The 14,500-nt window shown below is 46.5% G+C and overlaps 1 protein-coding gene across 2 annotated transcripts; it reads right to left on the bottom strand.

Annotated features, from left to right (window-relative positions):
- Positions 1-559: 559 nt before the first annotated feature.
- Positions 560-4,324, bottom strand: LOC311628734 (GTPase IMAP family member 1-like). 2 transcript variants are annotated; one of them, XM_084896238.1, is made up of 3 exons: positions 4,210-4,324; positions 3,195-3,243; positions 560-1,967 (listed from the first exon to the last, which is right to left on the bottom strand). In XM_084896238.1, exons 2-3 carry the CDS (start codon positions 3,235-3,237, stop codon positions 1,126-1,128), a joined length of 885 nt encoding a protein of 294 aa, XP_084752364.1. In that variant the 5' UTR covers positions 3,238-3,243; positions 4,210-4,324; the 3' UTR covers positions 560-1,125. The 2 variants fall into 2 exon arrangements, with proteins under 2 accessions (XP_084752364.1, XP_084752365.1); XM_084896239.1 differs by having other exon boundaries at positions 4,123-4,305.
- Between the last annotated feature and the right edge of the window lie 10,176 nt (positions 4,325-14,500).

The following is a 14,500-nucleotide window of genomic DNA, read 5'->3' as shown; positions in this document are numbered from 1 at the left end:
ATAGAGGGATGACTCTTTATCCCACCTTGTATCACCAGTTCTCAGCCCACAAAGACCTGCTTGCCCATTATTTTGGGTTTGAAATAAAAATATGGAAACCTCTCCATTTCTTAAAGAAAAGCCTATGCTCACCCTATCAGTGTGTCAGCCAGTGAGAAGACTCCTTTTTGGAAGTAGACTTTCTGCAGGCCTCAATGGCTCCTAGGAACTCAACTCTTTAGTTAAGTCTAGTTAAATTATCCTTGGGTTTGTAGAAGACTCTGCATTCAAGTTGCTGAAGAGTCTGAATGAAGATGCAGGGAAAAAGATGTCCCTTTCTGGAAAAAATGGGCCATTCTTCAGTGCTTTGTATTCTTATGAGCACATACTGCAATATGTATATGTATGTGTGTGTGTGTGTGTGTGTGTGTGTGTGTCTGCACTTGGGTGCATGGTTTTTGCACAGTGGTTAGGAATGACAGAGCAGTATCTTTGTGCAATGGATATATGGCAGATGAACAAATATCTGCAATATTGATTTCTATTAACATAATGTAAATGTTCAAGGCATTTTTAAAAATAAGTATTTTTATTGATTTCAGAGAGGAAGGGAGAGGAAGAGAGAGATAGAAACACCAATGATGAGAGAGAATCTTTGATCGGCTGCTCCTGCAAGGCCTGTACTGGGGATGAACCTGCATCCCAGGCATGTGCCCTTGACCAAAATCAAACCTGGGACCTTCAGTCTATAGGCGGAAGCCCTATCCATTGAGTCAAACCATCAAGGAATTTATTAATGTAATTCAGCTTCAATTGAAATAAATGGGTCTGGACTGAGGCTTTGTGTTGGCTCTGGCTCTTGATCCCCTGGGGAGACCAGGGATGATTCCAGGACCATCCAGGTCAGTGGAAAACAGGCAAGAGCAACAACAGTTGTTGGGCTTCAGTAAGAGAAAAGAAGGTCTCAGGGTTTTTTTTGGGGGGAGGGGGGAAGAGGATGGGACTGGGCAGGACTTTTGTCTTTGGGTTGGCAGGTTACTGCCAGGGGCGGGACACAAGGAAAGCCTGTGGGCCTCTGAGGCACAAACACCACAGAAGGATGTGATTGTCAGGTGATGGGTCCAAATCCTACTTAGATACACTCTGTCACTCAGTGTGGACCTCTTCCACAGCCTGGAACCAGCCTCTGGAGAACAGTCTCCAAGGCTTGAACAGGACGCCAAGCAGCGCAGATATGCGCAGCTTCCAAGCCATCACCCAGTTCCACAGCTTCCACCTTCCTTGCCCCCTTGTGCTGCCCACCAGCCTCTCTGCCACCCTTCGTAGCTGTTCGTCAGGCCTTAAGAAAGCCAGCTCCTGCACCAGGCGGTACAGGTCGTTGGAGTAGGGGGCACCTGCGTGGTCCCCCACCAAGCACTCCACCAGCAGCAGCAGCTCCTGCACCTGGGCCTCCTGCTCCCTTCCCATTGCCTTGTTGTCAAAGGCACACACTCGACCCCCACAATCAGATACCAGAGCCCTCAGCGCACGGTTGTCAGTGTGTTGCACATACTCCTGCAGAGAGTCCCCACCCAGGTCCTCCTTGCGCGTGAACAGCACGATGGTGCGCTTCACCACGTTGTCCCCAAACAGGACCTTGAGTGCTCTCACAGCCTGCTGGTCCTGCTCAGTGAAGCGGCCCAGCTGAGTTACCAGGAGCAGGGCATGGGGCCCAGGCGCAGACAGCAGGTAGCAACGGGCTCGCTCCTGGCACCCTGGGTCTGTCTTAGAGACCAGGGAGCTAAAAAGGTCCGGGGTGTCCATGACTTCTACATGCCTTCTATCCCAGGTGCGGCTCCCCACCTCGCAGGTTCTGGTCACCGAGGTGGCTGCAAGTCTGGAGACAAAGCGCCTGTGGCCCAGGATGCTGTTCCCTGTGGCGCTCTTCCCAGCCCCTGTCTTCCCAACCAGGATGAGCCTCAGCGGGGCCTTCATGCTGTCTTCAGAGCCTAGAGGACAAGTGATCTGTGAGCTTCCAAGCCTTAAAGCAAGGAATCCTGGTTACCTGGACCCCCAGAGGCTTTTTGAACAAGAACAGCAGTACCTCAATTCTGCTTTCCAATCAAAGCCTTACTGAGGTCATTGTTCAGAGCTTTCTGAACTCCAGGGGCTCTTCACCACCTTTTCCTGTTTTTATCACATGCATCTGTTGATGCTCAACACCTGGTGGGCTTTACTCTAGAGCAGAGGTGGGGAACCTTTTCTCTTCCAAGGACTATTTGGATATTTATAACCTCATTCAGTTAATATAATTCACTTAATATAAATGTATGATGCTATGAAAAGAGCTCCTAGATTTATTGAATTTTGAGAACTGACTGCTGTTTCCCTAGCAGGGCCAGAGCAGATGATTTAGGGGGACTTAAACAGCCTGAGGGCAAGATGTTCTCCAACTTTGCTCCAGAGGATGCTCCTTTCTAATTACAGGTATGGCCTCACCCATTATTCCTGCTCCCCCACAACCTTTGAACGGCCCTATTTGAGGCTTCAGTGGCCTCTGCCATACTTCTCCCAGATTCCAGCCTGCCCACGAAAGATGGGCATGAGGGGGCAGCAGGCCTGGGCATGAAGAGCTGTCTAGAGTCCCAGACACCCAGGATTTGATTCACTGCCCTTTGATGGGCCAGCTATGCCATCTTGGAAGTTGCCAATCAAGTGTTAAAACTTGGTGCAAAAATGGGGATAATGGTAAAAGTTGTTTCTCCCGAGGCTGTTGAGAGGATTGAATGATATTCCCCTTTTCCTTCTTCCTTCTCTCACTCCATCCACTTCCTCCTTCCCCTCCCTCCTCATATCCCTTACCCTCCCTCATAATAAGGTGCCTGCCAATAAGACACCTGTTTAACCCTCCATTTTCTCTAACATTCTACCTGGTGTATCCCTCTAGTGCATGACCTGATACCGTGTACATCATCTTCTGTGCAGGTCAAAGTAGGTTTATTATCCTCATTTTACTCTTGGGGAATGGAGGCTCAGGATAGTCAGGGAAGTTCATATTCTTCCAGCTTGACAGAGGCAAGGACCCAACTAAAATGCATGTCTCAGAGCTCTTGCTGTTTTACCTGAGACACCTCAGAGACCGGTTTGGGGTTATCTGCTCAGTTCTGAGTTTTCCCATTTTTATTACTATCCAGGGCTCATAACTGGAGGTAAGTATGCAGTGCACATGTCCTTACCATAGACACTTTCTTCATCTCTTGCAATCTTCCGTCCTCCCATGCTTACCTGAAAAAATCGCAAACACTGTTAATTCATTCTTCAAATAGATATAAATACCTATGACGTGTCAGCTCAACTCAAAGAGCTGGTGACACCACTGTGACAAAGTCATCTTTCTCATTTACCCTGAACATTAGAATTGAAGGGAAAACACTGGAAGGGTTGGGAAGTGATGGGAATAATATTGTGAGAGCATTTCATGAGCTTGATTTTGTTTTTTTCAGGGACATTAAATCCAAGAGGCAGAGTGGAGATTTAACACTCATGCCAGTAAGAAAGCTATAGTTATTATTTTTCTTTGGTAATTCTATGTCCATGATAAAACCTATAGATACTAGAATTTTCCAGGAGATTTAGAAGACAGGGGAGGCTTAAGAAAACTTGAAAATTTTCTCAGTGAACTAAGAATCCAATTATGGTAGATGGCCTGGGAGATGTACAAGAGTAGAACTGGAATTTTTGTTTTGAAAAATGGAAAAGAAACATGTCTCAGGTGATCTGGAGCCTCTGACAATGCTCTTGGGAAGTCAGCTCACTGTCCTGTCTCATGTGTCTAAATATGATCAGTGTCCTGGAGAGACTGGGACACTCCCCTCCAACATCTGACATCCTTGGCCCCCCAAAGCTGAGGTTTCTCCAAATAAAGTGGCTCTAACCAATCAATCATTGTTTAACACAATGGAACCTTCTGTGCTTGCTGAGTCCCTGTGTACAGTGCACAGTCCCGAGTAACAACGTGGGCATCCAGGCTGGAGGAGATACTTGCTGATGCTCCTGAAGCTATTGAGTGTGAAACTCAGACATCCTTACACACCTGGGAGTGTGGAGTTACTATTTCTAGGTCCAGCTCCCCTTCCTGGTACTTACTAGAACCAAGGTACTCACTCAGCGAGCTTTTTACAGGCACTGAATTCTTCCAGGTCCTCACAGCTCCTACTCTGTGGACCACTTCCTTCCCCTGCTGAAGCTCACCTTTCCTGCAGAATTGGTGACAAGCTCTGAAGATGGCCCCAGAAGCCCCTGATCTCCTGCTGTCCTCTGGTTGTGAGTTCAGCAGGCTCTTCCTCCCAGCACACAGGGAAGTGCCTTGCCTCTCAGACCTCAGAGGCAGGAAGCCCCAGGGGGTGGGGCCCAGGGCTGGAACATTAAAGAGACAGTAACATTCACCAGTGAAGCATTGGTTTGGGAAGTTCCCACTGTGAAGCCCTGCTTGATGCTGTAGTGATGTCCTCAGAAGGCCCCTGTGACACAACAGCTTGTCTCACACAGGGGCTACAACCTCAGAGAAGAGCATTTTAGGTTTCTGAGCCCTGTTTTAACTTCTAGCCTTGATCCCTAATCTTAATTCTGTTTGCTTTAGGTCTTTACCTATAAACCGAGACCCCTTTTCCTTGAAACAGTGCCACCAAGGTGGTCCTTGGGCAAGGAATCACATGAAAAATCTCATCTTTTTCAAAGGAAAGGAAGGTTTTTCCAATTATTGAAAATGGACTAGCAGGGAGAGTGTGAAAACTTTCCCTCAGGATTTACTCTGGCTATATTTGTAGGTGTCTCCTACCATAAGGTCATGAAAAGGTGAGGAAAATTGCCAGTTCCTGAATTGAGGGAGGGAGACTACCTGTTAATGACCAAACCTTACTTAACTCATACACACTCCTGGAGGTGACTTTGCCCATATAGTGAGGGGTTTCACTTAACCTAAAGCTAATCGCCTGAGGTCTGATTTTCACCCATTCTTGCCAGCTCCTTATCTCTAGTGAAGAACCCAGATCCAACTACTTTTTTCCCCATCAGCTTTATCAATATAGTTGATGAGGTGCCATTGTATAAGTTTGAAGTATATAATGTGTTGATTTGATACATTTATTTCTATTTTTTTAAATAAATGTTTATTGCTCAGATTATTACAATTGTTTCTCCTTTTTCCCCCCATAGCTCCCTTCCACCCGGTTCCCAACCCACCCTCTGCCCTTAACTCCCCTCCAACCCCTCCAATGTCCTCATCCATAGGTGTACGATTTTAGTCCAGTATCTTCCTGCACCCCCCATTCCCCTTCCTCCCTGATAATTATCATTCCACTCCCTTTCTTTGCCCCTGATTCTATTATATTCACCATTTTATTCTGTTCCTCAGATTTTTAATTCACTTGACTTTTAGATTCACTTTTTGATATATATGTATTTGTTGATCATAATTTTTATATTTTTTCTTCTTCTTCCTCTTCTTAAAGAATACCTTTCAGCATTTCATATAATACTGGTTTGGTGGTGATGAACTCCTTTAGCTTTTCCTTATCTGCGAAGCTCTTTATCTGCCCTTCAATTCTTAATGATAACTTTGCTGGATACAGTACTCTTGGTTGTAGGTTCTTGCTATTCATCACTTTGAATATTTCTTCCCACTCCTGTCTGGCCTGCATAGTTTCTGTTGGAAAATCAGCTGACAATCATATTGGTGCTCTCTTACAGGTAATTAACAGCTTTTCTCTTGCTTCTTGAGAGATCCTCTATTTGTCTTTTGTCCTTGGCATTTTAATTATGATGTGTCTTGGTGTGGTCCTCTTGGATTCCTCTTGTTTGGGGTTCTGTGCACTTCCTGTCATTGTAAGTCTATTTTTTTCACCTGTTGGGGAAAGTTTTCTGACATTATTTCTTCAAATAGGTTTTCAGTATCTTGCACTTTTTCTTCTTCTGGCACCCCCATAATTCTGATGTTGGTATGCTCGAAGTTGTCCCAGAGACTCCTTACACTATCTTCAACTTTCTGGATTCTCTTTTCTTCTTACTTCTCCAGAGGAGTGTCCTTTGGCTCTCTGTATTCCAAATATTTGACTTGATTCATGTGGTCCTCCTGTCTGCTGTTAGATCTCTGTATATATATTTTTATTTAAGTCAGTTTATGTTTAATTTCTAGTTGGGTCTCATTAAATTTATCAGCCTTTCTAAGAAATTCTTGAAAAGCCTTATAACTGGTTTTGAATTCTATATCCAGTTTTTTGTTCTCCTCCATCTCTTTCTTTTGAGATCTATTTTCATTTCTTGGCATTTTCGCTGCTTCCCAGAGTTGGTAGGGTTGCTTTGTGTGCTTGGTGTCTTATATTGGCCAGTGGGTCAGCCTCCCCAATTACCTGAGGTAGACACTCTTTGTGCTCCCCTTTGTGGACTGCATGAATAGCCTTGCATTAGACTTGCATTAGACCTCCAGGCCCATTAGACTGGATTGTTGTTGATATCACTGGGAGGAATTGACCTCCAGGCACATTAGATGTGAATATCAGCTGTGTCTATTCTGGGATACCTTCTGTATTGGAGACAGTCATATAGGATCAAATTTGCAAAATTGTAAAAGCCTCTGTGCTCAGCTTGGATGGTGTGGAGTCTCAGGGCTGAGATGACATTCTTGGCTTCTCATCAGCCCTGCCCTTGTGTGCTGCCTGAGTTTCCGCCTGACCTCTGCCTTCCCTGGCTCCCATGAGTTTATGCCTGACCATTCAGATTCCATGCAAGAGCGTGGGTGCCCAAGGGGCTTGCTAAGAATTGGCTTGTGTCTCTGTAGTCTGGAGCTTCTAACTCCTTCCACTATTGAGAGGCCACAGCAACCTTTGAGGTCAGAGCTCTCTGCACGTACTCACTAGCACACATGACTGTAGACCTTGCCTGCTGTGGCTCCCAGCTCCCCCAGTCTCCCAGTCTCTGAGTTCCTGGGTGCCTTTCTCTACAGTCCAGACTCCATATGAGTCTGGGTCCATGGAGTTTCGGTCGGGGTTGGGGTTCAGTACAGTCAGAAAGGGTTAAGTGCAATCGGGGACTTCCTTTCCCCTCCTGCCAGCCAGGCATTTGGCCACCCTTCTGTGCACGAGCGTCTCCCTACCTCAGTGCTTAGCGACTCCCAATCCGATCCATGAGCCTCTTTCCTTCTTTCTAGTTTTAGACTTCCCACTCCTCCAGCTTTCCTGTGTTTTTGGATGATGTCCATTCTGTCTTTTAGTTGTTTTGAAATTGTTGTGCTAGGTGGCAGCTTAGGAGCTTACCTAGGCCGCCATCTTGGTTTCTCCCTGATTTGATACATTTATATATTTCAAAAACAACCAGTATCATACTATTTGTTAACACCTGCATTAGGTGCCACAATTACTATATCTTTTCTGTATTGAGAACATTAAAGATCTACTCTCTAAGCAACTTTCAAGTACATAATACATGGTTGTTAGCTATAACCACTGTAGCTGTGCATTCAATCCCCAGAATTGGGGAAAAAACTTCATCTCTAACTGGAAGTTTTTCCTGTTTGACCAACATCTCCCAATTCCTCCCATCCACCAGGGTTTGATAACCACCATTCTACTCTCCATTTCTATGAGTTTGATTTTAAAAATATACATACACACACATACACACACACACACACACACACACACAAAAGACATCATATAGTGTTTATTTTCTTCATTAAGACTAATGTATACTTTGCAAGTGCCCTCAAGTTCCATCTGTAAATGGCAAGATGTCTTCTTATCCTCAGGGCAGAAAACACACACACACACACACACACACACACACACACACACACTCACTCACATACATGGGCAAAAGTATGTTTACAGTTATAAGTACTCAAAACAAAATTTGAATTGTGCATTTTTTATAAATTATTATATGATTTATTTTGCACACTAGTAACTGTAAACCTACTTTTGCCCAACTGTGTGTATCATCCACACTAATAAAGGAGAAAAATGCTAATTGACTGTACCTTCTCTATGCCCACAGCAATCAGGAGTGATATGCAAATTAATACAACAAAAGATGGAGGGTAAATTTGCATATGCAAGAGGGGTGGGCTGTGTCTGACACTGCTACAGGGTCCAGTCCTCCTTGGGGGAACAGGCAGGCCAGGCGGGCAGTGCCGGATGCTGCCTGTGGGTTCAACCTGCCATCTGTAAACAGGTAGGCATGGGAGGCTGCACCTGATGCTGCCTCAGGGTCCAGTTGGCCATCAGGGACTGGACAGGCCAGACAGACAGTACCTGACGTCTCCTGCAGAGTCCAGTTTTCCATCAGTAATGGTGCAGGCTGGGTGGACATCTCCTGTCACCACCTGCAGGGTCCAGGCTGCCATTGGTGTTGGGTAGGATGGTGGTCTGTTCCTGATGCTGCTTTGGGGTCCAGGTTGCCATTGGGTACCCGGCAGGCCTGGTGGATGCCTCCATTGAGGTCCAGGCAGCCATTGCGAATAGGACAGTAGTGGCGGGAAGCACCTCACAAAGCCTGTGGGGTCCAGCCTGCCATCCGGGACTGGGAAGGCCTGGCAGACAGTTCCTGACACCTCCCGCAGGGTCCATGCAGCCATTAGAGTTGGGCAGGCCTGGCAGGCAGCACCTATCGCCACCTGTGAGGTCCAGGCCACCATCAGGGCTGAGGCAGGCCATGTAGGAAGCACCTGACACTGCCCGCAGGGTCCAGGCAGCCATTGGTAACTGGGCAGACCAGGGGGGCTGAACCTGATGCTGCCCGCTGCATGGAGGCCGCCATCGGGGACCCTGGTAGGGTCTTTGGGATCACTGTATGTCCCAGGCTGCCTGTGGACACCAGTGGAGCAGGCTAGGGTTGAACATTTTAATGAAAACGGGATGCCTGTTTCCCAGCCCACTGCTCCCAGTCCCTGGTGAGGAGAGGGCAGTGGGAAGTTACCAGGCACCAGGGCTTGGAAGGGATTGGGAGCACACTGTAGGCATGCTACCAGGAAGAGGTGCTGAACCACGATGATACAGTGGGCTGGCTGATAGAGGCATGCAAAAGTGCAGACGAGGCTGCTCTTGCTGGTGCTGAGCTTGATAACGCATCAGCATCAACAGCCTGATGGACTAAATCTCCTTTCTGAAGAAGGTGCATGAAGAGGAGATGGCTGAGCTGCAGGTGCAGATCAGTACACTCAGATCTTCGTGGAGATGGATACATTCTCCAAGTCAGACCTCTCTGCAGTGCTCAAGGACATCGGTTCCCAGTACGAGAAGCTGGCTGCCAAGGACATGCAGAAAGCAGAAAAATGGTACAAGAGCTGCTGACCATGCTGACCAAAACACTGCCAAGAACACCTATGGGGTGCACACCATCAAGAACAAGGTGTCTGAAAGCTGCTGCCTGTTCAAGGCCAAGATCCTGGAGATCAAAGCATGCCGGGGCATGAACGAAGCTCTGGGAAAGCAGCTGTGAGAGCTGGAGGATAAGCAGAACTCCAATGTTAGTGCTCTGTAGGACACAATCAACAAATTAGAAAATGAGTTGAGAACTACAAAGAGTGAAATGGCATGATATTTAAAAGAATACTAGGACCTCCTCAATTTTGCTTTGGATATTGACATTGCAGCTTATAGGAAACTCTTGGAAGGTGAGGAAACCCAGCTCAGTTTCACCAGCATGGGGAGCATAGCCAGTGGCTATACGCAGAGTTCCCAGATCTTTGGTCGATCTGCCTAATTTGGTTTATAGACTAGCTCCTACTTGATGTCAGCTTGCTCCTTCCCTTCTTACCACACTAGCAACATCCAGGAGGAGCAGATTGAGGTGGAGGAGACCATTAGGAAGCTAAGAGGAAACCCCTCTGAAGGAGAAGCTGAAGAGGAGAAGGAGAAGGAAGTGGCTGACAAAGAGGAAGGAGAGGGAGAGGAAAAAGGCACCAAGGAAAAATTTGAGGATACAAAGGAGGAAGAAGTAGGAGATGAAGGTGGAGAAGATGCCTGAGAAGCTGAGGATGAGAATAAAGATGAAGGTCCTGGGGAGGAACAAGCAACCAAGAAAGGATTGAGCCCCCTTTCCTTAATTATTTCAGGAATAATCGTCCTGAAAACAGAAAGCAGCACCCACCCCACCTCCCCACCCCCCCAAAGCACAAATTACTTGCACCAGGCTGCTAGTACCTAATAATAGACAAACATGTAAATTGACTTTATCTCTGCTACTCCCACATCCAATCAGAGTGAGTATGCAAATTAATCCAACAAATATGGGGGCTAATTTGCATATATAAATGCCCAGCAGCCTGGTCCTGGGAACTTCTCAGCACCCAGGTCACTCTGAGGATGGCGCATGGGTCCTGAACAATCTGAGAAGGGCCTGAGCCATGGGGCTCCTGGGTAGGGGTGGAGCTCATGATCAGAGGGAGCTGGGGGGCCATTTTCCAGATCCCAATCCTTTGCCAGTGGCTTAGACCTTGGCAGGGGAACAATGGGTTATTGGAGGGAGCTGGGGGGCTCCTGCCCAGGCCCCAAGTATGGGGAGCAGGCCTAAGCCACAGTCTGGCCTCCCTTTGTGGGAAGGCACCAGCCCCATCACCCCGCTGCTGCAGCCACTGCCAGTCACTGCAGCCACCACGGTGTTTTCTTCAACATGAACTCTAGTCCCTTAAACATAAAAAAATAACTTTCTTTAGGCATTTTCAAGATGTCTTTTTCATGAGAGATGACATTTCTTTGTTTCTTCCTTTTTTCCCCCCCTCACCTGAGGATATGATTCCATTGATTTCTCGAGAATCTGAAGAGAAAGGGAAAGACAGAGAGAAACATCAAAGTGAGAGGAACACCTTGATTCGTTGCCTCCTGAATGATCCCTGACCTGGGCCCCAGCCAGAGAGGAGCCTGAAACCTTGGTACATGCCCTTGATCAGTATCTAATCCAGACCCTGAGGTCAGTAAGTCTAAGCATTATCCACTGAGCCAAAACAGCTAGGGCAGGATATGACATTTCTTAGGCGTCGAGCAGCAGACCCATCATTTTTTTTCCTCCAGGAGAGTGGTAGATAAGATAACCTTTTTGGATTCTCATTACCCAAGTTACTAAGGATATTACCAGTTGGCATATAGGAAGCTTAGTCAATGAGCACTCAGAAAAGGTGTTTACTCTGTAGTTCACCCCTATCATCTCCACCCCTGCCAAGGCCTAAAGCCTCAGACCTGGGCAGGGCCCCCCCTCTGATTACGGGCTCTGCCCCTGCCCAGGTCTCAAGCCTTTGGTGGGGCTTGGGGCCCAGGCAGGGACCCCCAGCACCCTCTGGTCACAGGCTCCGCCCCTGCCCAGGCCCCAAGCCTCTGCCAAGCCCTAAGCCATCAGTAGGACATCCCTTGAGGGCTCCCAGTATATGAGAGATGGCAGTCTTGGATGAAGGACACCCTCCCCCTCTACCCCCCAGTGCACTAATTTTGTGCACCGGACTCCTAGGGTGTGCGTGTGTGTGTTTGTGTGTGTGTATGTGTGTGTGTGTGTGTGTGTGTGTGTGTGTGTGTATGTGTGTATCACATCATCATCATCTATTCATCCATAGATCCATAGACAGGAAAGATCTTATATGGATCTTATGGTGCTTCAATTTTTGATTTTTTTTAAGACTCCATACTGTTTTTCATAGAATCTGCACTAAGTTTCATTCCTATGGATAGTATATAAAGTTTCTAATTTCTCCCCATCCTCACCAGACTTGTTATATCTTATCTACACTAATAAAAGAGAAACATGCAAATTGCCTGTCCCTCCTCTATACCCACCAGCCAATCAGGAGCGAGTATGCAAATTATCCCAACAAAGATGGCAGCAGCCACAGAGCTGGAGTGAGCAAGCAGGAGGCTTGGGATTCCCACAGTGACAGAGGAATTCAAGCTTCCCGCCCACCCTGGCCTCTGCTCAAGGAGTGGCTGAAACAAAAATAAACAAAAAAGAGGGACTGGAAGAGCCCTGGCCTCTGCTCAAGGAGTGGCTGTGGGCCTGAGTCGCTGGGGTGTGTGGCCAGCCTGAAAATTGCCCTCAGCCCCTTACCCAGGCTGGCTACACTCCCAAGGGGTGAGGGTCCCTGCTGGGAGGTTTGGCCAGCCTGCAAACAGCCATCAGCCCCTTACCCAGGCTGGCCAGACACCCCACTGGGGACCCCAACACTGAAGGAGTTGTGGCCAGCCTAAATATCACCATCAGCCTTTTATCCAGGGTGGCCACATACCTATGGATTAAGAGTCCCCACTGCGGGGCATGGCCTGCCTGCAAACAGCCATCAGACCCTCACCCAGGCTGGCCAGGCACCAAGGTAGGAATTCCAAACTTGAAGGGGCTGTGGCCAGTCTTAAAATGGCTCTCATCCCCTTTTACAGGCTGGTCATGCCACCATGGAGTAAGAGTCCATGCTGGGGTGTGTGGCCAGCCTACAAACCACCACAGGCCTCACTCACCAAGGCCACCCCATACCCCAAGGAAACCCCATCCTGATCCAGTTCACCATTCAGGGCAAACCAGCAGGCCTCCACCTGTGCACCAGGCCTCTACCTATACTAATAAAAGGGTAATATGCTAATTAGACTGAAATACTTTCCAGGAGACCTTCTGGACATTCTTCTGGACAATGCCACTGTGGTGGGGCCAAGGTAGAGGAGGTTAGAGGCCAAGAGGGGAGGGCAGTTGTGGGTGATCAGGCCAGTGGGGGTCAGTTGGGAATGATAAGGACAGTGGGGGGGTAGATTGGAGTGAGCAAGCCAGCAAGGGGTCAGTTGGAGGCTAGCAGGACAATAGGGGGCAGTTGGGGGCAAGCACACTGGCACGAGGGGCAGTTGGAGGTAAGCAGGCTGGTAGGCAGAGTGGTTAGGGGCAATCAGGCAGACAGGTAGGTGAGCGGTTGGAAGCCAGAAGTTTCGTATTGCAAGAGGAATGTCCAACTGCTGATTTAGTCCTGATCTCTGTAAACCGGCAGTTGGACATTCTTTGAGGGCTCCCAGATTTGACAATGCAGGCTGGGCTGAGGACATCCCTGCCCCCTTTCTCATGCACAAATTTTGTGCACTGGCCACTAGTTTTTGTTTGTTTGTTTGTTTGTTTTTAATAATAGCTATTTTAACAGGTGTGAGTGAGGTAATTTCTCATTGAGGGTTTGGTTTGCATTTCCCTGCTAGAGATGTCAGGCACCGTTTTTGTTTGTCCATTTATATGTCTTCTATGGAAAAAAAGTGTATTTAATTCCTCTACCCATTTTTAAAAATTGGATGGCTTGTGTTTTTGTTTTTGCTATTGAGTTATATGAGATTTCTATATATACTGAATACTAATCCCTTATCAGATATGACTTGCAGATATTTTTACTCATTCTACAAATTGCCTTTTAATTTTGTTGATAATGTCTTTTGCTGTGCAAATGCTTTTTAATTTGACATAACCCCACTTATTTATTTTTGTTTTTGTTTCCTTACTTTTGGTGTCAAATTCAAGCAATCACTGCCAAGACCAATGACAAGCAACTTACCTGTTTGTTTTCTTTAAGGATTTTTATATTTGCAACCATGTGCTCAATTCTTAAACCATTTGCAGTTTATTGTTGTGTATGATGCCACATAGGAATCAAATTTTATTCTTGTGCACCTGGGTATCCAGTTTTTGCAGCATATTTTAGTGAAGAGATTATCCTCTTCCCATTGCTAATTATTGACTCATTGGTTATAAATAAATGGACCATTTATTTCTAGGGTCTCTATTTTGTTTCATTGATCTACATGTCTGTATGTATGACAATATCATAATATTTTGATTAATATAATTTTGTAATATAATTTGAATTCAGGATGTGTGATGCCTCCAGGTCTGTTATTCTTTCTTAAGACTGCTTTGGCTATTCAGAATCTTTGTTTTTCTATAAGAAATTTAGGATGGTTTCTTAAAAATATATGTAAAAATGCCCTTTGAATTTTTACAGAAATTTCACTGAATCTGTAGATTGCTTTGAGTAGTATGGACATGCTGGTTATGAGTCCCTCTTCTAGGGACTGGATCTCCTTGGACACTGGGTATCTGATGGAGAAGACATGAGAAGTGTGGGCATGAAAGAGAGTCTTTATTGTAGCCCAAGTAGCCATTGCTGCTAAGGAGCCATCAGATAAAACAGTTCTTCAAAGTAGCCTCACATGGTAGTTGTTCCTAAGATAGCAGCTATTGGAAACACAGTAGCCATAGGAGCCATCACTGTAGCCCAGACTTACATAAAAGCAGCCTCTCACTGGCTGGTTAACAACATATTTATACCAACTTAGACAAAAGAGGATTCTTGCCCAACTAGTGATATTCGTTTTTCGGGTTGTAGAAGGGCGTTCTTGTATAGTACAATAAAATTGCTGTATCCTTAGTTTTGCACCTGCATCTGGGAAATTGACCTTGGCTTTGAACATCCAGCATACTCTGATTAGGATTCCCATGCTCAGATTGGCTTTCAACATCTGGCATAATCTGGACAGGGCCCCCACAG

This window comes from Pipistrellus hanaki, assembly GCF_964339955.1.
Source record: "Pipistrellus hanaki genome assembly, chromosome: 10".
Classification (NCBI taxonomy): domain Eukaryota; kingdom Metazoa; phylum Chordata; class Mammalia; order Chiroptera; family Vespertilionidae; genus Pipistrellus; species Pipistrellus hanaki.
This window is presented reverse-complemented; position numbering and strand designations above follow the sequence as displayed.